Genomic DNA, 26,794 nt, shown 5'->3' on the forward strand with positions numbered 1-26,794 from the left:
AGTCTTATTGACAATGGGTTTTCACCAAAATACTATTATGTGGTCTAGTTGTTTCTAAAGGAAAATGAGACAAGTCTGGTTTCCAATACTGAAAATTTTATTATTGCTACTGTTTCTGAATGGATGGTCATATTACCATTGGATTTTTACTAAAAGACTTTTTATGGCGTCGAGTTGGTCATAAACGAAATTGGCACCATTCTGATTCTGATGCCAAGTATGGCAGACCTGCCAACTCTTAGGATTTTGCCGTAAGTCTTACGATAATTGCCCTCAAAATATGGACTTAGGGCATACAAGCAAAAACTATGGAAAAATGATAGTTGCCGAAAAATCCAGATAATCGGTTCATCCGTGTTTGATATGGATCCAGTTTTCATATTAGGATTAGTGAAACAAGCCAGGGAACCAGACATATTTTACAGCAGCATCCCAGATGCTTTAAACTGCACCTATTTGTTCATGCAAACCGTCTGCATGATCAGACTGTTGATTATAATTTTAAAATGGTGTTTAGAAAGCAATGCATGTTTAAGACAAACTGGGAAAAAAGCTAAAAAATCGTTATGGAAAAAAATCAACTACCTTACTGAGACGGACACGTAAGGGTTGGCAGGTCTGGTATGGCCACCACAGTGGCCATTTTGATAACTTTGTTATTGCTAATCCTTCTGAATGGAAAGTCAGAATCCCATTTGGTTGTATATGATATTTATCTTGAAAATCATATTATTGTTACTCCTGATGAATGGATTGTCGTATCAGCATGGGTTTTTCACTTAAAGACTTATTGTGACATCTAGTTGAGCCTCAGTGTAAATGGTGCTGACCAGATGTCCAGTATGGCCATCACATTGGCCATCTTAAAAATATTGTTATTGCTACTTCTCATGAACAAAATGTAATATTGGCAATTTGGCATGAGGTATTCACCAGAAGACTTCTTATGATGTCTAGTTGGTCCAAAATGAAAATGGTGCCAATCTCATGTCCAGTATGACTATCACAATGACTATCTTGAAAATTTTATTACTAATCTTCCTGAATGAAAAGTAATCTTTCTATGGGGTTTTCTCCAGAAGACTTCTTATATAGTTGCACCAGAATGGAAATGGTATTAATATGTTGTCTCTATTGGCCATATTGGCAACCACTGGCTATTATGGCAAAAATGAAAATGAGATCAGTCAGATGTCCTTATTGGCCATCTTGAAACTGTTGTTACTATGCCTTTTGAATAGATGATGACGTCAGCATGGTTTTTTACTTAGCAACTTTTTATGATGTAAAATTTTCCCTAATGGTGCCATTTGGACAATCAGTTCACCTGCCACAATGGCCATCTTGAAAGTCTAGTTCTCACTATCTCCTTGAACGAATGGTCATATCAGTGTAGAGTGTTCACTAAACGACTTCTTATGATTTCTAATTGGTTATAAACGAAAACGGTGCCAATCCCTGAAAATCTTGGTATCACTGATCATCCTAGATGGCTGGTCTATGTCAACATTATGCTTTCACCAAAAGACGTCTAATGAAGTCTGAAATAGAAATCATGCCAATTTAATATCAAATGTGGCCACCATGGCATTACTCTTAAAATTTATGTCATCATTCCTCAAAGGAAAAACGGAAAGTCACATCAAAGTGAGTTTTTCATCCTAAATGAAAATTGTGCCAATTTGATATCTAATATGTCCACCATAGCAACTAATTTAAAAATCATATCATTCCTGAGAATATCAGAGATGAATTCAAAGCAGTAGTTAACAGGAAGAAATGATCTTGACCTGGAAATTCTTTTCAGTCAATAGAAGAGCATTAGTCTCTTCAAGGACTTGTTTTGTTGGGGGTGGGGTAATAAGGTTATATAGCCTAATAATTATACCTTTGCAGAAAATTTCCATTAGCAAATATGACAATTGATATGCTGATCATGCAAACTAGATTATTTATAAATTCATGTTCAAATACTTTATAATTTTGCCTTCATCATGCTTGCAGGATGTTGTAAGTAGAAAGACACTGGTTATGAGTGTTCATTTTCAGTTCATCTGGCAGCAAGTCCAAATGAGCTTGTGGTATAGCCTTGCATTTGGTGTGTATCGTCCGTCATTGATCATGTGTCCATGAGCAGTTACCAGTCTGTAGGCCTTATTTCTGATCGAATTTGACCAGACTTGGAATACAATATCTCGGATGAGTTTGAATATGAAGACATCCACAGATGTTGATGAGATCATTGATCCAATTGGTTGAGCTTCTTTTGAGGCTTTATATCCAATCAAATTTTAAAATACAAATTTCTAGCATCAGCATGTCAGACAGATTTGAATATGAATGGCATCCAATCATATTAATAGGATAATCCTACATTTGTCGATCTTGTTACCACTTTCGGGACTATTTTCTGGTCCAGTTTTGAAGAAACTTGGAACATAAGTTTATATTACCAATATCTCGGATGAGTTAAATATCAATGAGGTGATTCTTTGTCTGATTGGCTGAGCTTGGTATCGCCTTGTTGGCCATATTTCTTATCTGATTTTGATCAATCTTGTCATAATTTGCTGATTTTGAGAAGATGTAGAGCAATGTTTAAGGAGTGATATTCACAAATATTAATCAGTTTATCATGCACCCAAGTGACTTGGTGTTTTACCACTAGAGACCCATGCTTCAGTGGCCTAGTTGTTAGAGTATCCATCTTAGATGCGTGCCATGTCATGGCTTCAAACCCCAGCCAAGTCATACCAAAGACTTCTAAAAATGGTACTAACAGCTGCCTCACTAGACGCTCAGCATTAAGAGGTTGGTGTTAGGACTGGTCAGCCTAGTGTCAGTATAATGTGACTGGGTGGGACATGATGCTACATGTCTGAAACATGATGCCCAAGTGCTAGACATCACTATAAACTGCCACACTGCAGACATCATAGCAATATGACTGAAAAGTTGTTAAAGCTAGGTTAAAAATCCAAATCACACACTCACATAAAACTAGAGACCATATTTCTTGTTGAATTGGAATGTAAGTTTATGTTTTTAAGATCTTTACTGATTATAGATATGAGCAATATTAATGAGGTGGTGCTGGATGTGATTGGTTGATATTTTTGCCACTCTGGAGGCCATACTTTTGACTGTAATTCTGATCCATATGAATTAGGTGATCTTGCATCTGATTTACCTGGCTTGTTACTACTCAGGAGGCCAAACATTGGCTCTGATTTTTAGCTCAGGAAAATCTTGTTATCACTCCACCTTCTGAATGGATGGTTGTATCAACATGGTTTTTTTTTTTTTACTACACGACTTTGAATGATTTCTAGTGGGTCCTAAAGAAAATGATGCAAACAGAACATTCAACATGCCCATCACAGCAGCTAATTTGAATCTTGTTATAACAAGAAAATATCTGAGATGGTTTAAACACTTGGCAATTAAAAGGAAGAAATTGTTTATCTTGAAATTCCTGGAAATTATTTTTCTCCATTAGAGCATTAGTCTGTTGTTTAACTTTGAATATAAGCTTATATCACTGAGATATGAGGAAATTCAGGTAAAAGCAACATTCACAGTAGGTGTGTTCTATCATACAGGGTGTGTCAGTGGGTCATTGATTGTTATCACACTGGGGGCCATATTTCTGATACAGTTTCAAACACATTTGGAAATTAAGTGCATATCATCAAGATGTTGGATGAGATCATTAATGGGCAGTATCTATTCTACTCAGGGGGGTAGCAGCTCAAGAGGATGTGAATTTAATTATGAGCAACAACACATAGATTGCTAATACTGGAAAAACTCTAGGAGCTATTTCCAGAATTGTTTCATATGTCATTGTCAAACAAGCCCAAAGGATTTAAAGGTTAAAGAGAGGAAATTATGTATGTACAGAATGAGGATGTGTTAATATAGAATGACAAAATTGTAAGATAATTGCATGTTACAATGTTAAATTAAAATTGTAGAATATAAGCCAGACACACATCATAACAAATGTTGTACTACTTTGTAACCAAAGGGATACAACAAAGTCAAAGTAACATAAATAGAGAGAGAAAATTTTTGTGACTAAAACATCAGTAAGTGGTCTGTATAATAGATAACCTTTATGAGGAACACACACACACACACACACATATACACACAAATAATGCTATCATACAGGTTAGAGAATTTTTGATTCGTACTCTACAGAGATTCAAACCCAGGTCACGGTTACAAATTCTCTAGGGGCCCCGAGTGACCGAGTGGTCTAAAGCGCTCACCATTCCGGATCACTGCCATCTCACCTCTGTCTGCGTGGGTTCGAGTCCAAGGCTCGGCTAGCGTGGGTACGTGGGAAAGCCTGCCAGTAGCTTCTCGTGGGTCGGTGGTTCTTCCCTGGGTTTTCCAGGGTTCTTCCTCCACCAGTTATACTGGCCACCAGGTATAGCCTATCTTGTGCTGAAAAATGGCGTTAGACCCTAGAACAACAAGAACAACAAATTCTCTAACCTGTATGATAGTATTATTTGTATTAAACATTAATTCTTCCTATTATTATCAAGCATTCTTCTATAGAATCCAGGGATAGCACTTTCTGTTCTGTCTGGTGTATATTTACATTTCTCTGTAACCAGTTCTATTATGATTGTGTAGATAGATGAGAATTAATTACAGGTTCATCATGCGAGTGTGTCTGCTACACACGAATGCATGTAACACCGATTGAGTAGCATCATTCATTGGTGATGTGTGCTTGGTCTTGAGGGAATATGGGCTCATGTGTGCAGGCAAGGTGATGGGTGCAATGTACTCACAGACCTGGGTTTGAATCTCCGTGGAGTATCAATTAAAAATTCTCTAACCTGTATGATATTATTATTTGTATTAAATATTAATTCTGCCTACTATTATCAAGTATTCTTTTATAGAATCCAGGGATAGTATTTTTCGTTCTCTTTGGTGTATATATAAATATATATTTGCACACATGGATAAATCGAGATAGATAGGAAGGCATATCTACAGAATTTGTGTTCTAGAGAGCATATATCTTGAGATGTCCTGTGATATTACATCATGTTGCTAGATATGGAATTTTGTGAGGGAAAAGTCTCAGACTGCTTTAAGGGAACACAAAATTTTATATATTCTTTCAGATGTAGCATCTGTTTTGAGGTTCCATGTAAAATTACTGAAGTTGCAATGTTTACCAGAATTTCTAAACATTTGCTTTGTTTGATGCAGTTTAATCCAAAAAGTTTGAAACTCAACATTTCATCCCATATCCATGTTAGCTTACAGCAAAATGGCTTTTTATATGTAAACCCTTTTGCATGCACACTTAGCTAGGCTTGTGACTGTTTTATTTGCTGTTCTTTTCAACCTCTTATTATCACAATATTCAGTGTTTAAGATGTTTCAGTGGTGAAGACCATTTTACTATGACAAGATTCGGGTTTTAAGATGTTTCATTGGTGAAGACCATTTTACTATGACAAGATTCAGTTTTTAAGAGGTTTCATTGGTGAATACCATTTTACTATGACAAGATTCAGGTTTTAAGATGTTTCATTGGTGAAGACCATTTTACTATGACAAGATTCGGGTTTTACAATGTTTCATTGGTGAAGACCATTTTACTATGACAAGATTCAGGTTTTAAGATGTTTCATTGGTGAAGACCATTTTACTATAACAAGATTCAGGTTTTAAGATGTTTCATTGGTGAAGACCATTTTACTATGACAAGGGGGCCCCGAGTGGCCGAGTGGTCTAAAGCGCTGTTCGTTACGGATCACTGCCATCTCACCTCTGTCTGCGGCGGTTCGAGTCTAAGATTCAGCTAATGTGGGTATGTGAGAAAGCTTGCCAGTAGCTTCTCATGGGTCGGTGGTTCTTCCCGGGGTTTTCTCTGGTTCTTCCTCCACCATTAATACTGGCCGCCATGTATAGCCTATCATGTGCTGCAAAATGGCGTTAAACCCCACAACAACAACAACTACTATGACAAGATTCGGGTTTTACAATGTTTCAGTGGTGAAGACCATTTTACTATGACAAGATTCAGGTTTTAAGATGTTTCATTGGTGAAGACCATTTTACAATGACAAGATTCAGGTTTTAAGATGTTTCATTGGTGAAGACCATTTTACTATGACAAGATACGGGTTTTACGATGTTTCATTGGTGAAGACAATTTTACTATGACAAGATTCAGTTTTTACAATGTTTCATTGGTGAAGACAATTTTACTATGACAAGATTCAGGTTTTAAGATGTTTCATTGGTGAAGACAATTTTTCTATGACAAGATTCAGGTTTTAAGATGTTTCATTGGTGACTATATCTGAGGTTTAAGGTAAAAAATCTCTAGGGTGGTCTCATAGTGTTTGATACTGCTACATGTATGTGCCAGATGAAAACATTGATAATGCATTGGGTTTAATGTGCAGACATGTGCATGGGTTGCTTTTGAAAGACCTATATTGACTAAGAAACTGCATTGGCCGTACACACCGGAAATGATATTTCTTTTTTTTTAAATGTTTCACATTAAAGGTTATGTTAATAAACATGCTTTTCAGAGGTATAAATGTACTCTTAAATAATTATTATCATCATCATTAAATTTTATATAATTCACTTGGAAGGGGCCTATCCTACTTCACTGACATCCACCTGTATGGTCGTTCACATAGATACTGATTTTAAACTTCTATGGTCATTATACAAAACTAAACTGTTTACACATACTGTGAACATTGCAACCTTATAATTTGCCTAGACTTACTGACCTGTTCATGAGACTTACGGAGTGTCATTCAGTCTAAAGAAAAGATGATCTAACTGTAATACAAAACTACAGCTGTTTGTTGTATTTGAAGTAGCATTGAAACTAAATACATATATGCCCAAATTCACGCACAAGCTTGGAAACTTAAGTCCCAAATAGCATACATGATGAGTAATGAGGACAGATTGGAGATGTTGGTAGATCAGACAAAAAACTTGTAGGATTGAGGCACTAGTAACTGAATCTGCTAATGTCTTGGATTTGACACATTGTTCACTCACTAAAAAATGTCAACAAAAACAAGCTAGTATTGTGTGACTGACCTTGAATTTGACCTTGAATTTATAATTAGCCATTCCCCTGAATAAAGAATTGCACAATTCGTTTTATGTTAATTATGTCAGAGGAACACCTTGCTGGACTGGAAAATATGTTGAGTTTAGGTTTTGTTGTTGTGTACAACATGTGTCCTGGTCAAGTAAACTCAACTTAAAGTAACTTTTTTCTTATTCATTAAGAGATTTGTATCAAGTGCATGTTTCTTTAAACTTTCAATGAAAGGTCTGTTCATAGATCCTCTTCTCACATAAAGGCTCCCCTGCCCTCCAAATGTAGGGGATAACATTTTAAGACAAAGGAAAATTGTTTATGATGCATAAATAATGCTAAATTTTTTGGTAATCTTAATTACTTTGATAGTTTTCCCATTTTAACTTTGTTTTCTTGCACTCTTTGATCTCCTTACATGATTGTAATAACCTTTTTATCAGTAACTAATGGAAACATTACCATGTTGGAATACCTGGTTAACCTGAAACAAGCTGCACCATTTTCCATTCGAGATCTTGCTATCATTTAACTTTAGTGTTCTCATTATCTACCAGCATTTATTATAACAAATACCCATGTTTTCATTAATTACTTTTGAAATTTATCAATCATTCATAAAATGATGTGCTGTGTGTTTACTTAAATTCAGTTGCTTTTGTCCTGAATTCAACCTCAGAATAAATTAAATCTTCTTTGCTGTAAGTATGACTTGACCCTCAAAACATGTTACATTGGCAACAGTCAAAGATCTTCCTTTGCGACTTGACCATCTACCACAAAGCTTGAACTTAATAAATTGCCAGATACATTGTTTTAAATGGATTGTCATTGTGATCTTACAGTTTTTATCACCTTTAGTGACTTAGATCATTGCTAATTCCAAAACAGATATTGACATCCAATTAAGAACAATTTTAGGCACATTATTTAATTTTTATCCTAATGAAGAAGCATGCCTACCAGGTGCAGAGGATCAGGATTTGGGGAACATTGGACAGTAATGTGCCTGACCTGTGTTATGTTGAGAGTTATAAATTTGTAATTTTTCCACTGACTTGGCAAAAAAATGATTGTGAACTTTTATATTTTCTCAACTATTTACAGGATGTGATTGCTGGAATCTTGTATGCTGGAGTTTCACTGCCTTTCCTATTGAGCTACACAGACCAGATTGACTACTGGCAAGTGACTTCACCATATGCTCCCATATTTACCCTGGGCTTGTCATTCCTGATGTGTTGGTACTATCCAAAGCAAGAAAAGTGGACGATAACACGAGGTGATACAGCCAACATCATGTCCATTGGATCAGGAGTTGCCATTGGAACATGGCTAAACTACCAACTCGGCTGGCTGGTGCCAGCATCATCATCTGCAGAGCTATTACTCGTCACATGGCCATCAATGACATGGTTCATTCACAGCACAATTCGATTGGGTATCGGAGTTGCAATACTGGCTAACTTAAGAATATTGTTTAAAAAGTTATTCCTTACACTCGTGTGCTATTTAGCTGGTGTTGATAAGGATGATATTCATACTCAGCGCAAGTTAGGCCTCGAAGTTCCAGTACGTTATGGCACAATATGGAGCATGTCATTTTTTTTAACAGTTGCAGTTCCTTTTATATTTCAGATGCTAGGGGTAAATCGTCCTGAATCCTATGCTGAATTATGAACTAATATAATGATTGTATAGCTTGATGCTTGTCTGTACTTTCAGTATATTAGCATGCACATCTTTTTTTAATGTCATAAATTTTGTTAACAGGCTTAAGAAAGCAAGAGATATGTATTGTTACTTACATGCTTCTCTGTGTTCATCTGTTTTGACTTCATTATGGTTAAGAACTATACAAACATGAATGTAAAATATTTGCTGTATTTACCCATCTATAACACACACAGATGTCTAAAAGGTCAGGACTATATTTGGCCTCACACAAGATGCCAGTAGATCAGTGTCTATGCTGTTAGCTTCACATCATAGGTAGACTGGATGGGGTGCACCCAGTTAGTGGTAATTAACTGCCACATTCAACTACCTATAAGCCCTTGGTTGTTATTCAATGACTTAAGTGATGTCGTAATAACTTGATGATGGGTGATCCCAGAAAGAAACATAAGCAATAATTTGCGCTTTTGGAGCTGAATGATTTCTTCATTAAAAAAATTTGTAAGAAAAAAAAATAAAAGCACAGGTATTTTATTGATGGTTGAATTGTTTTTATTTTCAATACATACCTTATATTTGCAATCTGTTCTTCACACATGTGACCATGTATTGATGTGCCAAAATCTTCCAAGTTTGGGAACTATCACATTGATTGCCTCAGATGCCATATAATGTCTTTTTTGGAGAGTAAAAGTTTATGACTTGCATTGAAAAGAGACAATGTTCGGAGTGTGGACCCTGTTCTGTCTGGTGCCTTGTGCAAAAGCAGATTTAATAGTGTTGTCTTTAGTTGGGTGCCTGTTTGACATGAACAAATATGATATAAATATATAGTCACCTATATCTGTTTATATGTCTATCTGGTAAAGTTTTGTGTTCAGGTTATTGTTGAGGCACAGTAAATGGGGCATCTTTGTTTTCCATTAACACACTTCAGTTATTTCCACATTTTTCATTTTCATCATTTAAGTGGGATTTGTTAGAAAAATAGTACTAAATGATAACACAAAGGAAATTTCCAAGGATTTCAAACTGGAGGTGTATAGTCACTTGTTCAGCTGTATTTAACACCCTTCTCCCACAATTCTCATATTTAACCACATTTTGTACAGCATAATTTTGTTTTCAATCATTTTCAATTAAGGTGAACATTATTTTCTTGCAATAATTATGACAGATGGCTGGAGTTTTGATTCTATGTTTATAGGAGCGAGTTTTATAAAATTTTCAGTTTGAATTAAAATGCTGAGTGGAAAATAATAGAGTGATATTTTTTTTTATTATGGATGCTTTTTCTAGTCTTTTTCCCTTTTTATCTTTCATGTTGATACAATAGTTATAGGTATAGTACAGTAATAATTCTGCTTTGTCAGAAAGTTTCAGTGAAATACACTGTCAAATTGATCAGATTTGTATGAATGAAACTTGTTGACAGTTACTGTATTTTTATTGGCTTATCATATATCCAGAAACATGTCTCTGTGATGTACAGTCCATAAAGTGTAGTGATCACATTTTATTTGTACTGATTGAGTGTAGTTCATTGAAGCATGCATGTGAAGTCTTGTGTCTCTAGCCATTTTTGGGTCACATCTCAACTCCACTTCAAAAGTGGATTCTACCTGGCCAGTTTGTAGATTACCTTAATCCTACACAACTTCCTTGAGGTTGAAACATCATGGTTCATAAGCTTGTTACCCAACATGACTGAGAAGCTCCAGCCTGATGCCACCTTTAAATCTTGCAGATTTACTCATTTGGTGGGGTGTACATAAGTGGATAATACACAAACATCACTGGAAAATGCTCAGTACACTCTGTGCTGTATGTTGTGAACTGTTTCAGGTCAAAGCTTTATTATAGAAACCCATGTTTTAGTACCAGTAATTTAGAAGGAATTCCATTTTGTACAGATTTTAAGAAGAGACAAATTTATATGCGTTAAAATAGTTTCATAATTTTTGCACCATTCTCCTTGAAAAAGATGTCTTTATTATAATTGAAAAGGTTTCTGTTGTAAAATACGTCACAATGTCACATTTCAGGAAGAGTGTCAATTTTCGTTCTTTTTTTATCTCAAATGCACACTGAAATTTTTATGTTCTTGATTAATACATTATACATTTGTAGCTTTATTTTGTTGACCTGACCATGTATTAAATTCTTTATCTTAGATATTTGCAATCTGCGATTGTGTTTAAACAACGATAAGAAAAGGATCATTTCAAGTAATTTTAAATCATTTTCAAGGTAATTATTTAATTTATAAATTATAATCTTTGCTCACTTGTTTTTTCTTAATGTGTCTTAGTGGTTGGGTTGTTAGAGTGCCAGACTGGTTTACAATAGGGTGCAGGTTCAAATCCTACCATTGGATCAGCCCAGGTGAGCTACCATGTTGTGTCCTTGGGCAAGATGCTATACTCAGATGGCCCTGGCACTTGATAACCTATTTGTTTTGCTGTTTTGTGACAAAATTAAACCATGCAAACATAAACACAGTTCATTTATCAGATCTCAGTGGAATCAGATTGGAATTGATTAAAGAAAGTTGCTGAATTAATATTATGTTGATTAATATTGGTAAATGATCAGTCCATATGAAAATAAATTAGATTCCAGGGAAATTTCTTTAAGGACGCTTTTGATGACTTGGCTTCCATTAATCAGAAAATGTCTAATTTGCTGATGTCAGCTTTTACAGAAAAATTGCTTGTGTATAGTATAAAAAAGGGGATTTACACTGTTGTTTCTTTGATTTCAGCTTTTTCTCTAATCATTAAATTTCATGTCTATTTAATGTCTTTGTGAAATTAAATTGGAGTCATTGCTCTTCAACACTCTTCAGTGTAAACTGTAAGAACTTTACATAACAATATTGAAAGTAGGAAATCAGATCTCAGCATTTAGAACATTTTTTAAAAGAATGAAATGTCAAGATGTTATAATTAATTTATGAAGATAAGAAATAATGGGTTAGACCAATTTTGATTGAAAATTTATTGTCTAAATGAAATATATATACATCTTTATTGGAATATTGAAGTGTGTTTAAGATTATGAGATTATGTTTCTGTTTCCTTTTAATTAGGGTTCATATATTGTCATAGCACATTACATTATTAAATATACTCTAATGGAATTTTATTATAAATGTATAACCTTTTTGAGTCCCAGTTATTTTCCATTTTGAAGTTATGTTATCAAGATGTAAATTTAATGTGACTGTGTAGACAATCTGTACAAGATGCTTTTTGAGAAAGCTGCTGGTAATGTCATTAAGTGTATGAATTGAAGTACTTTTTTGAGTGAATTCATATTGATCTGTTCAATATTTGTTTGCACAAATATTTGCAAATGATTCACTGTCAAGATATATATATATATATTATTTTTTGTTTGCATGATGCTTGTAAGATGAGCACACTGTGCTCTGTTGTATAATGTACACTTTTGTAATGTGCACCTGGCAACAAATTATGCACCAAATCAGCTGATGCATTATTGTATATACTTGCATATAAATTGAATCCAACTGCAAACAGCATAGACCCAACATTTTTGTTGCAAAATGCTTTTTCAGATCTGGGCCATTGAAGTTTGTTACGATTAATCAGTAAAGCAAAGAACATAAACCCTGATCTCCTTGCACATTATGTGCCAAAGATCAGGGTCTTACTTGTTTGCAGTTGAATCCAACATGTATGTGAGTATATATGGTATGTAGATCTGGGTCATCTTTATTTGAAGGTTGGTGCCTTTTAGACATGATTCATATAGTATTTATCAGTCAGTGTAGAAAAAAATGAACAAAAATGTTCAGAAAGTAAGTTTTTGTAATGAATTGGGAAAAAAATTCATCAATTCATTCTTGCATGTATATGATGCTTTTTTAATTTAGAAATTTTTATCAGAGTTGAAACAAATGAAAAAGAAAACCATATCTAGTCTTGCCATAGCTTATTTTGAAATCTGTATTAAAGTAAATTTACATTTAGATTCAAATAAATGTGCATTTCTTATGTTGTTTTGGAAGAATCTTTTTTTTTTGTCAACTGAGAATGAAATATAATTTAAATAAAGTTTCAAATAATCTTATGATTTTTTTTGTAGCAAGTTTTGAAAGATAGGGTTAGGCAAGTGAAATGCATGTGTTATTAATAGTTGTATTGTAATCTTGATTTCCTGACCTTACATTTTCTGGCATCAACCACAGTAATATTAAATATGTGCCTGTGGAAGAGAGATCATTGAACTTGATTATATTATATACAGTGGCACCATAATATAAAGACTGTTTATATACCCGTCTTAAGTTGGGCATGTTATTTTATGTCATTTGTCCATCCATTAACATTTACTTGTCTGACTTGGCTTTGTAATGGGTAGTGTGAATTTCTTGAAACTTTTACCGGGTATATATTATGACTAGATGGTGTGTGCCTTGTGTCTCAATGGCAAAGGTTATGGTAAGGAAGATATAAATCAGTGACCTCAGTCAGTGTATGAATATAACCTTTGAACAAATGAAGATATTTTAATGAAACTTCAGCCTGTTATACAGCTTGACTGAACAGTCTCACATATTTACAAAAATACCCCGTTCCTCAAGGTCAATGTCAAAACAAGATAATGCAACAGTAAATCAGAGCCCTCTTTCCTTGTTTTTTAAACTTCTACAAATAATTTGAAACTTTACCCAGGTTCACACCTTATCATACTTAGGGAAAGTTGCTATCAAAAAAGGTCAAAAAGTCATTAGTTGGGGTAAAGGTCATGAGATAGGGGTATTATATGATTTGTGGTGCTATTGTTTCTGTTGGATTCATAAACCTCTAATGTTTCTCTTTAAGTCTCCCTTGGACATCAGGTTTAGTTAGTTATCCTCAAAATGTACATTTGCAAGAAACAGGACTGAATATTTTTTTAAAATCTGTTTTTATTTCTTCGTTTGTGAGGAATATTCATGAGAAATAAATAAAAAATATTGAAAATAGTTGAACTTAGAATATTGTTATGGATTCTAATGCCCACATTTGTAAATTCTGCACATGTAAGAAACATCACCAGTTGCCATATAGTAATTAAGAACATATCCTGTGTGGAGAAATTCTTTGACTGAAAAAATGTGTAAAATTGAATGTTCTGATAACAGTTGTCATGAATTTTTTCAGTCGTTGACAAATTCCAATAATGCTAGTGTACTACTATATGGATTTTATGAGAATTAAAAGTTGAAAATTTGGCATTTCAGAAATTACTTCAAAATATGATAGATGAAAATGGTTTCTAGTATTCAGGGAATACAACCTTTGTTGCATGGTGCTTAACATTTCAGTCTCATAAAGAAATCCAAGGTGATACCAGTATTATTAATATATTACTGCTAGGACAGTATGGAAGTGTTGATGCTATACTTGCATAATTTTCAGGTATATAGTTGGTGTTGTACAGGTGGGCTTGTGGCTTTGTTACTGCGCTTTCATCATGTTTGTTGTAATGAGGCACTGGTAATGTAGTTTTATTTTATCGTAATTCTTATGTATTTGTGTGAATGTTTTTCATACTTTTTTTTTCTTAAGGTCAGAACATTTCTGTATAGTTACGGTTTTTAATCTGAATTTTGTCCGTATAACTGTTTTAGTGGGGTAAGTGAAGCATATTGTAGCTGCTTTGCTCATACTTAATTATTTTAACTTTGTTTAAAAATTTAATGAAATTTATACAAATTTTCATCTTTTGGAAGTGGTAAAGCTTGGCAAGAGATTTCAAAGGATCAGAAATGTATAGAATAGACCATTATACCATATTTCTCATTGTATAGTGGTCGCCTCTCTATAAAGCCGTTCAATGTAATATGGTCTCTGATAAAAAAAATGTTTGTGTTCATGGATCCCATGATGCTAGTTGAATTATATTTTACCATGCTTTGTATCCCAGAATGTGATGATAGTGATGATGATAATGATTGGAGCAAGGAAAGTATTAATGAGATACCAGTGACTTTTTATGAGCCTGATAATGATGCTGAATAAGAGTCTGATGTAGATACTGTATGGACAAAAACTGCTGACATGCAGGTCAACCCCTACTTCATCCTATTTTGAAATTAAATGTAGAAATGGCAGAATTCCAAGCCTTATCAAAATGCAGGCAGTTTAAAAGTATTGTTCAGTTTTAATTTCTTTTCTCAGATAATTTAGTCCTGCATGATCTTGTGCTTAAAAACTATATGGACCTATAAAGTTTAAGATAAACTGAATAAATAATAATCTAAATTGAAATTAAAAAGTAAAACGAGAGACTTTGGCATTGATGGACATGAAGGAGCAGATAAGAAATCTGGCATAATAGTCAGCAAAACACTGATTTAAGAAAGTGAAAACTTTGGCTGAGCTTATGTTAGTGAAAAATCTTATTTTGGAGCTGAAGTATCCAAAGGACAATATTTATGAGCTGTGGAAAATTGTACATAACAACCATAAAGAACAGTTTCCCAATTCAAGCTTGCTATGCTAGTTATGTATATGACCCTTTAGAAAGCACACTGAAGAAGGGATCTCTGTGCATTACAATATTCATACACATATATGGCACAGATTAAGCTAAGAAACATTCAACAGAATAATGCTTATACAACTAGAGGCAACATCTTTAAGAAGATTTTGATTTCAGTAGAGCTGTGCCAGAGTTGAGGATTAAGAACGAACGATGGATATTGATGTATTAGGTAAATATTGAACTATGGCTGTTTCCTTCTTCCCTACTACTCAGTTACTTTTGTGACATGCATGGGGGGAGGGGTATCAAGTGTACTGTGATATATGCGAAGTCACACTATACTGGGTACATTATACAGTGGCAGAGATGCCAGGATTATATCTAAAGTGTTACTTTTCCAAACTGGATGATCATACCAACATTTTTGGAAAATAAAAACAACAGACTCTTCTTTCTTGCAATATATAGTACTTACTAGATGAAATGATGCTAATCTAAACTCCAAAATGGTTGCCTTGATAGCCCTCCTGAAAACCATATTGCTTATCTTATCAACATGGGATTTATACTTACACACTGAGATTGCAATATAATGCAGGTTCTGAATGAAAATGGTGTTCTTCAGACCTCCAGCGTAGCACCATAGTGGCCATCTTGAAAATCTAGTTGCATGAATTATGGCATTAACATAGGGTCTTCACTAAAACTGAAAAATGGTGCAGATCTGACAGCCAACATATGTGCCATTTTTTGAGGAATTTTGAAAACCAGACTAAATTGACCTTTGTTACTTGGAAGTTTCTACTTCATTGAGCTTGTAAGCACATTGACTTCTACATATACAAGTAAATTTTGACCATTGAAAAAGTTGATTACAGCATTCAGATGTTGATTTTAAGCTTGGTAGGTTTGTGAGCATGATAACACAAACAGGCATGGGTCGATTTTTTTGCAAATTCAGTTTGTGTGTATATCTGATTAATGCATTGAAGCCTACCACTTAAATAACTGGTTCTTTTTATATAAAAAAATATTAATTATAGATTTAACCAAAATTAACACATGGGTATATGTTGACATCACCTAAAACCAATTTAATAATTTTCTGTCAAGATTATTAGGTTTAAAGTCAATGGCCACAGCAAAGAATTCTGACTTGCACTTGCAGGTATCTCGCAGGTCTTTCATTAGTGTGATGTTTTAAGGAGTCCCCAGGACACACACACATTTGAATTGTATAGGGTCCTTACAAGATGTTAGAGAGTCCCACTTTAAAGTTCCTAAAAGTTGCATTTTCGGCTCAAAGAGAGAGAGGTGGATAACAATTTATTGGTCTATCCATCAGGATGTGCAATCACAGGATACCCACATTCTGCAAGCAACTCTTGCAAGAATAAAACTTTAAAGGGCAAGAGATATTGTGCAGAACAAATTTGAAAAAATCCTGCTTGTTTTATATACTGTTGCTCGATCATTATACCAAAAATGAAGTAAATTCAAATAGTTTTATCTTTTGCACCAAAACATACACTGGTTTGTTTCTGTAAGCAAATGCCTTCCAGCACGGTGTATATTTGGAACAGATTCCCCAGATTTTAACCAAAGCACGTGTTTGTAATTGTACCTACATGGTTATTGAAATAGCTTTCAAATGGTCAAGACGAGTGTCTCTTTCAACATGGAATTTAAATAGGAATCCAAGGGAAATTATTCTGGTTGATAGCTATAGTTGTTCATTTATATAAGATTGTGATTTATTTTAACACTTGTAATCAAACTGCAGTTTTTACACCTCTGCTTGGACATTTTTGGATGAAGTTTTAATGCATCCATTTTAATTTTATTGCATCTGGGATGCACAGAATGTGTTAATGGAGGCAGTGTCTTCTAAACATGTTAACTTAGATGTGTAAAAAATATTTTTGTTACCAAATTGGCATGTTGTAGGTTTTGGGAATTATTGGAGATAGTTTTAAGACTCCGCATTTGAAAAGAGGAACTGGTCTTATCTCAAATTCCTGGAAATTCATGTTTGACAATTGAGTGTAATCCTTTCGAGGGATTTTCATCCTGTTTTCCTGTAAGGATTTTTAAAAAAATTCTCCATTCCCACCGTGAAATGAAATTCAAAGAATCAAAATGTTTGTCACTATCACAGTTCATGCAAAGTCACTTGCCTTGCTCTGTTTTGTACAAATTTTAGATCGCCAGAATTTTGTTATTTACAGTATAAAATTGTGTTTTGTATTGTTTATAAAGTTTAATGTTGACAGAACAACAAAATGAAACTTGCATTCATGAACAGTTCTAGTCAGTATTTTTCTTTGTATCAGAATGTCTGTGCATTGTACAGTGTATCATGTATATCTTAATAATTTTGTTTTCTCATGCTTGATATTGTAATTTATTTTCACTTTCCTATAAATTAATCTTGTAGACTATAGCCAAGGAGATATATCAAGGTCAGATATAAAAGTATCTGATAAAATTATCTGACAAACTGTTTAAATCTAGATCACCATATTTACCCATGTTCTTACATTACCAGGATTGTACAGTTTTTCCCCAGCCACTTGTTTTTATTGTATGTATTATTTGTCTTTTTTTTTCATTCATAAATTTCATCATTTTCAGTTATATAATGTCTAAGCTAGAATATGAAAAGTGTAACATTCATAAGTGTGGTACAAGTGTTTTAATCGTAACTATTAGATACTATGGCAGTTTATGCACTGCAGTGATACATGCATAATAATGTTTTACATGTACATGTTGTGTGTTGGTAGATGTGCATTACATGCAATTTCTGCCTTTAGAATGATTATGCCTATTTTATTTTACATTCAAAGCTGCCTGTTTGTATAAATATATAGCTAATATTTATTTCTTAAAATAACAAACATAAAAATAAAGTTCTTTGTGTTTGATGTCCTGTGGCAGATCACTTGTTTCCTGAACCTGTAAAAAAAATCTTCAGTAGACATTTCCAGATATAAAAATGTCAGTTTTATAATTAATTATAACTATCCTTTTTATTTATTTCTTACAATCTGTTTTTGTTAATTTAAGAACTTTTAAGACATCTACATTCACTGCCACTTGAAGTCTGTACTTTGATATGTAATATATCATGAATAGGCAATGAACCATCACCTTGGGACATAGTATTCTTTAGAAAAACTCGAAAATTGAAATCATGAAATGTGAGAATGGGTTTTAATGTGCAAATAAATTGGGGGGGGGGGATAATTAAATTTACATATGGGGATTTTTTGGATCAAGTCTTGTGCTTCTCTGAACAAAGGATCTGGCTTACTACCAGGTGTCTGCACTTTTGGAAAACATTAAGTTTATTACAGTGTCAATAAATAAAGTCCATTTGAATCTACGGATGCATCCAAATTTGGAAACTCATATTTCCGTGTCATATCAGTACAGACTATGCTGTTGGAGCATTGTTTACAGGGAACATGCTGATCTGGAAGAAGTATCACTTATAAAAGAAGGTATGTGAGTATTTCAGATGTAATTGGGACTTTAAATTTGTTTTTAAAATTTTACTTGCCCAGGACTAAAATCTTGCTGTCTGGCACTTGTTCAGACAGACTGACTAGATCCAGGCATTGGGTTGTCAATATTGTACATTCCTGGTAACAAACTATGATCAGCTTACAGTATTATACTGGCTTATAAGTCCAGTCCAACTGATTTGCCATGGCATAATGTACCAAGAGATCAGGATCTATGTTATTTGATTACTCATTACAGAATGCACAGACCTATATCTGCTGGCACATTATGTGATGGCAGATCAGAGTTTGTGCATTTTGCAGTTGGAATTGACTTAAAAACAAGTAAATATGATAAATCTAGATATGCTGTTGTGTTCATTTTAACAATTACGGGCAAACAATTCGGATCTTTATATCTAGGTATATTTATTCAATGACAGATATGTAGCTGTGATGCTTAGTCAAGTTTGCAATCTTCTTGGGTGAATATGGTCATCTTGAAACTTAAAATATCAAACATGACTACCAGTATTTTGAATTTGTAAACTAAAAACGGGTGAAGATTGAAGTAAAGCCATGACAACAAACATCTCAGCACAATGTTTTATTCAGTATTTAAAAACACTACCTGTGAATTTTACATTCTCATCACCAGTGTACTTTTTTCTTTCTTAGGAAAAAGAATCATTTTGGTCAAGCCTGCAGTGGCAGAAGCTTGATCAGTTGATTGTTTTGTCATCCAAGTGTATCCATCATGCCCTAAATGAACCAAAACTTTAGTTGCATATATTTGTCTTTTCTTGTTACCATATATACTATCTTACAGGTTGACTCCAAATGCAAACAAAACAGAGACCCTGATCTGTCATTGCATAGTGTGAGGGCAGATCAGAGTCTATGTTGTTTGCTCTAGAGATTGCAACTGACAAACTGCATTGACCCAGGTCTGCCATTGCATCATGTGCCAGCAGATCTGGGTCTGTAAAGTTTGCAGTTTGACTTTAAAGTGAGTGCAGTAAATAAAAGCTAGGTCCAAACAAAAGGGGGACAGGTTTCTTGTCAAGGCTAATATTTTTGTGATATATTAGCAGTACTAGTTGGGGCCCCGAGTGGCCGAGTGGTCTAAAGCGCTCTTCGTTACGGATCACTGCCATCTCACCTCTGTCTGCGGCGGTTCGAGTCTAAGATTCAGCCAATGTGGGCATGTGAGAAAGCTTGCCAGTAGCTTCTCGTGGGTCGGTGGTTCTTTCCGGGGTTTTCCGGGTTCTTCCTCCACCATTAATACTGGCCGCCATGTATAGCCCATCGTGCTGAAAAATGGCGTTAAACCCTACAACAACAACAACAACAACAGCAGTACTAGTTATGCAAAAAAACTTGAAGATGGAAGGCACATTTACAGAGCAAAATTTATTTTCGGTGAAAGTGAGTGAAATGTCTGGATAAAATACAACTTCACTCTGATTAAGACATTTAAGTTTTTCATTACTTCTGTCTTTCCATCACTGGTTGAAGTAAGGAGCCATTGACTGGTAAAAAGATTTAGTTATCATGTTGATTCATTAGATTAAGTTTTGTTATCCATTTTCTTTTTAAACACTGTTGGTATAAATAATTTGTTGCACAAATTAGTCGTGCACATTTCTCTTGTACATGTCATTGTTTGTACATTTCATATAGGTAAGTAATTTCAGTTATTTGAAGCAGTAAGGTATGCAGACATGGTGTAGAGTACTTTTTATAAAATACTTGGGTAGGAGTAAGAGTACTTTGCTTGTTAAGATGGAGTACAATTACTAGTAGTTTTGGGTTTCCAAATTAGAAGTATGATGTAACAATTTTTCCAAACAAGCACAAATGAGCCCTTTGACATAGGTACTGCATTTAATTTAGGATTATGACACAGTGTTGTGTGAATAAAAGGAAAAAAATCATGTCATTTCAGTGCATATCAGATTGCTTTTTATTCTGAGTATGAATTATTTTTACTTCACATGGCCATAAGCCCAAGTGAGTTGATGGTATTGCCATGCATCTGTTGTATGTCTTCTATCATTAGTCATGAATCCATGTGTCAGTAATTGCTTGTTATGTCTGAAGTCCATATTTCTTTTCTGATTGAACCAAACTTGGAATATGGACTTATATCAGCAAAATCTTGGACAAGTTCGATAATAACTGAATTCCATGAATATTAATGAGGTGATCTTGCATTTAATTGGTTGACCTTGTTATTTCACATGGCCTTGAGCAAGAGCCATGCATATTAATGGAGAGATCTTGAACATGATTGGCTATCCTTGTTATGACTCTGGAGGCTATATATCTGATCCAGATTTGATCCAAATTGGATTCTGCTTATATTAAGATTTTGGATGAGTTCATTATTGAGCGAGATCCATGCATACTTATGAGGTGATCTTGAATGTGTTTTGCTGAGATTATTACCACTCTGGAGGCCATATTTTTGATCCGATTTTGATCAGACTTTGAATTTATGCATATATCATTATGATCTCAGAAGATATGATGAGGTGATCTTGCATCTGATTGGCTGAGCTGCTTTACCCCTCAGGAAGCCATATTTCCGATCTGATTTTGATAAATTTGAAATCTAAGCTTTTATCATCAAAGTTTTGGATGGGTTCAGTAATGAGCAATATCCATGCTTACTGGTATTAATGAGATAGTCTTGCATCAGATTCGCTGACCTTGTTACTACTCTGGAGATCAGATTTCTGATTAAGGTTTGATCCAAATTGGAATATATGCTAATTTTTGATCAACAATTTGGATGGATTCAGTAATGAGTGATATCCATGCGAAATAGTGAATTTATCTTGCACGTGATTGGCTGAGCTTGTTACCACTCTGAAAGCCAATTTTCTGACTTGCCTTTGATCAGACTTGGAATATGTACTTATATCGTCAAGAACGAGTGAGGTGCACGCATATTAGTCTGGTCAGTTGATCTTGCATCTGGTTAGCTGAGCTGTTACCACTCAAAAAGCTATATTTATCTGATTTTGATAAATTTGGAATCAATACTTCCATCATCAAGATGTTGGAACGTTTAAATGTAGAGTAAGATCAATCCATATAAATGTGGTGATCTTGATTGTTTGACTGGGCTTGTTGCCACTCCTGAAGCCAGGTTTTCTTCTGTTGGGTTTATTTATGAAGATTTTAGATGACATCGATTATGAGCAAGAGAGGATTTTTAAGAGGATATGGTAAATTATGTACAATCAACATGAGATAAAGTTGGAGATATACTTTACACATGTTCTTAAATAAGCCTGCTTAGTAATATGGTCATCTGCTATGTATGCCAGGTGAGTGATATCAAATTTTAATTTTTAGTTTAAATTGTTGTGACTTACTCCTTTAATTGCATAAATTTATATTGTGCTTCAGAAGTTTAATTTAAAAAAGAAGTATATTATGTCTTTAACAGATAGCAGCCATAAGTTAAAAGAAAATAAATAAAACTTTATTGATGTCTACAACAGAGAGTAGCCATATGGTTGTATATGTAGCTGGTTCTGGTTTGAACCGCTAACAGTTTTGGAATGTATTCTTTTATTCTGACAGACATATTTATTGTATAACACACAACCCAGCTACAGCAGGCATAGAACCTGATCTGCCATCACATAATGTACAGTTTGATTTGGGTCTCCTCCATTAGTCTGAAATTATGGATAGAATAAATAGTAAATATTCTGATCTGCTGCTGTATTATGAGAAGGCAAAACAGATCAGTATAATGGTTTTGCTGATACATACATAAAACTTCATATTCAGGAACATATAGGCTTGTAATTGTTTTATTACATGATTAATGCCAGACTTTGAAATCAAACTTGTTTCAGAATAGTGAAAATGGCATCCGAATGATGTCACAGAAAATTAAATTTTCGACATCACATAAAAGTTGATGTCACTAAAGTGCAATATGAATTATGTCTTGATGATGTGTTGGCTAATTAAAAATATGTTATAAAAATCATGAAGTACTCTAATTTACATGGGGAAAAACTGTATTATGAAAGAGTGCCAATAATGGGATGATACATTGCAAAATCATTTAAGTATGGTACAGCATTTGCAGGTCTGGGGTGGGTGAGTTGTTTTTATGTTGTCTTTTATCGAACATCCAAAAGTTGCTCACTTTTCCTATGTTTATTTTGATGAATGTCAGCTATGAAGTTTTTTTCTTCAGATCTATACATGTAAATGTAACTCAACAAATACAGGTAAAATAATTAAAGAATAAGAACATTTACATAAAGTTAATTTTATCCCTGTACAAATTCTACAGTATCACATATTGTTCAATACAGAATTCATGTCATTTCACAAATTATTGTCCAAGAATCACTATTTGTTTATGGGTAAATTCATTCTGATTTCTTTTTGTCGAGGGTTTAGACAAATAACCTCACTTCAATCATTATTTCAACTTTTTTTTGCAGCAAAACGGGATTTTCATCTTACGAATGAAATTATGAATATTTCGTCTGTGCGAATAATTAGTGTACAGTAATCACTTTATGATAATTGTGTTTTCTTGAAAATGTTAAAGCATCTCATTTGAGATTCATTAAAATTGCACAAAAGGAATTTGCCTGTTAGAGATATGTCCCTTTAATTAGACTAAACGCGTTTAATAATTAGAACTGTCTCTTAACTGTTGGCAATTTATTTAATAATTTGTTATCTATGTTACCATTATATCATCAACCAGGGGAAAAAATGGACTTGTATATTTTCAAATGAACTAAGTTGATTCAAATTTGAGATCGAGTTGTTTGAGATTCATATGAACATATCTTGAATCAGTACCATATTGTAGATGGGGCTATATTATGACATGCATTGAATATAGATCGTTACTATGTGCATTGAATATAGACCATTACAACGTAGATTGAAAATAGATTGTGAATCTAGGTTTACTTATGTTGACTTGTTAGTAACTGCTTGAGATTTAACGTGATATCTTACGAGTGTTTTGAATGCACATGTTACCACCAGAATCGAAACTTTCTGGGTGGATGTTGAAAAATAAATTGTACCAATAATTGAAAATAAAGTATTTTTTCAAATTTCTTTCTCAGTGTAAATTCATGCCTTCTTCTTGCATTATTACATTTTTGACAGATTTTTATTAAATAAAGCTTTGTCCAATGATAATCCCACATCCTAATTTACCATTAAATGTGTGATGTGGGTGAGGGCTTATTATAGCCACATCACTAATTTTACATCATCGAAAATAACCAGCTATGTGTTGAACTTCATTTTCTAAAGAAAGAAAAAATTATTTTTTTCTGAATTTTTTTTGCTCATTATTGAACTCAAACTGGAATTTTATTATAAAAGTTCTTGTACCAAAATTCACCAACATTTTGTAAATTATGATTCTGTAGCTAATAATTTTGTTTAGACTGGTAGGACTTCTGCTAAAATTGTAATGTTTAAAATAATATTTAAACTAATCATGTAGCTTGATTTTGAACTTCGAGTTCTAAATTAGATTTTGCTTGTCAGTTTTGTAACGATGGTATTTTCTGAACCTGTTGCTTTAACAAGATTTGGTAGGATTCTAAACGATGGGTTCAGTATAAATCTCTAATCGGCCTACTAACTGAGTCCTTATTTGACTAAAGATACGGCAGTGATATTTTTGCATCTATGTACGTTATTTTATTATTTTACATAGACTTGTAATACTGCTCTGTTGATCATTGTTTAGTTAAAATAGGGTCAGAGATTTGTGGTATAATTGCTCATTTGTAGATAGGATATTTAAGTTTTAAGAAAGGCTCAGTTACATTATATTCTCACTCAAAAGTCGGGTCAAACTGCAAACAACGGAAAAGATTCTGATCTGCCATTGTATAATGCGCCTGCAGATCAGGGGTTGTGTTATGTATTCTACTGATTACACCTAACAAACTGCACAGACCCAGCTCTGCCTGTACATTATACAACGGCTGATCTGGGTCTGTGCAGTTTGCAGTTGGACTTGTCTTATAAGTGAGTATATATGATAAGTAAGTCAGCATTGGCATTAAAATGATATTGATATAATAGGATTAGAAAGCCACTGGCATTTTTAAATTTCATTTACTTGGACAGTGTAGACCTTAATAAAATTGAATGTTTGACAGATTAACACACGAATCACAACCATACTTTTGTCACTTTATAGCTCTCCGATAATTACATAAACTAGAATTGATTTTGTATATGTTGATGATCTATCCATTTTAAGTCAGTCAAATGTTTGTAACAAAAAAAAAAATAGAATTTCTTTGTAATAGGGAAGAATTGCTTAATAAGATTTCAGCTATCATCCGGACGCCCAGACTTTTTATTGTTTTAAATAAAGACGTTTTCTTGAATAAATACTGTTTAAGCTAAAACTGCTGTCCAAATACCAGTAAAACAGCATGCTATTTGTTAAAAATAAATATCAGTAATCAATACTTTTATGACTGAGCTTCGAACGTGAATTGCGGAATGCAGTGATCAAATTTATACAGGAGATAAGTCATAAGAGGATTAATTTTGATAAAGTAAAATATTGTGTAATCTTCCTGAACTACCATGCAAAGGCTTGAAAACAATTGAGGTTCTTCAGAGAAGGTGTTGGGGTAGGCAAATAGACGGGATAGTACTGCAAGCATGCTTTTATTATTTGAAACCGGTTGGTCTATTCTGCTATGTTAGTTGTTAAAAGTTGACAGAATTGTTTCTACACATTTTTTTAAATATGAAAATCAAGTTCAGGCTATTAATTTTGCTGACAGATTCCACTTTCCATGAACAATGATACATTAATAGCATAGGAAATAAAGTTAGCCCCTTAAATTATATATACGAATGTGCTGCAAGCTTTTTATCATCATAGCAGAAGTAAAACCCGAAGGCAGCACTAGCATCATGTTGTAAAATGTTAACACAAAAGATTAGTTTCTTTTACGTTTTTGGCTGACACCAAGGGCAATGAAGCGATCTCTATGTCTCGGTTCCTTTTGCATTTACTTGTATGCGTCAAGCAAATGGCAGAGACCCAGGTCTGAATGCATGTATTGCAACAGTGCAATTCAATGAACATTACCAAAAGTAGTAAATATTACATGGGAAGAAGAATAACTGCAACAAACATTGTTGCCTTTAACTCGCACTATATTTTATTTTATTTCCATATTCAGCAGCAAGTGCGTTTAACCTAGAGGAACATGAGGTGTGCTATTTATTTTGTGGGGTACAATTTTTTTTAAATGTTGTGTTGATGTAGAGATGTATAATTTAATCTTGTGTATCACTCCTTGTATCATTTTGTTAATACTACCAATGAATGCCTTTAGCATAAAACATTATTTTAAACAAATTCTTTGTGTTGATGAATCCCAGTGCTAATATTGTCCACTTACTGGTCTTTGTGTTTCTTGAACATGTTTGAAGTTTCTAAATTATTTTGGACTGTTCCAAACGTAACTTAGTAATGCAATTTTATTTAGCTGAAATTTTAACCAGAGCTTTGCACTAATGGACTGGAAAGATTATATTAGCCAAAGATGTTGTATCTTTAGCCCTTTAGCAGCAATAAATGGAGATTTTCATTGACATATTCTTTTTAGTGTATAGTTTTTTCCCCCTGGAACTGTTAACTCAACATTGAGCAGTTGTTAGAGTTTTTAACTAGTAATTACTGTTTTCCACATTGGCTTCGATGTCACTAAATTTCTCGTCAGATTGAATTACCGAATATTATTGTCTATGATACTCTTGGCAATATTAGAATTTTATACCAGGTTACATAGCTTGTACGAAAGAATTGATATAATATCTTTTGGCTAAAAAAATACCTATTATTGTGCCTTTCTTTCATCAGTTGTTATTCAGGTCTATTAAAACAAGTTTTATTTTCTTTGTTTAGCTTTAAAGCCTTTGCAATTTGTAAAATTTGCCG

At 33.7% G+C, this 26,794-nt stretch overlaps 1 protein-coding gene across 1 annotated transcript in view; it reads left to right on the forward strand.

Annotated features, from left to right (window-relative positions):
- Window positions 1-26,448, forward strand: part of LOC149805238 (sphingosine-1-phosphate phosphatase 2-like) — a 67,980-nt gene extending 41,532 nt beyond the window's left edge. Inside the window, exon 3 of the mRNA XM_089948735.1 lies at window positions 8,225-26,448. Coding sequence (XP_089804861.1) covers window positions 8,225-8,797 — 573 coding nt within the window. The 3' untranslated portion in view covers window positions 8,798-26,448. The remainder of the gene's footprint in view (window positions 1-8,224) is intronic.
- Window positions 26,449-26,794: the final 346 nt, after the last annotated feature.

Source organism: Sinohyriopsis cumingii, chromosome 2 (assembly GCF_028554795.1).
Source record: "Sinohyriopsis cumingii isolate HCF-2022 chromosome 2, ASM2855479v2, whole genome shotgun sequence".
NCBI classification, from domain to species: domain Eukaryota; kingdom Metazoa; phylum Mollusca; class Bivalvia; order Unionida; family Unionidae; genus Sinohyriopsis; species Sinohyriopsis cumingii.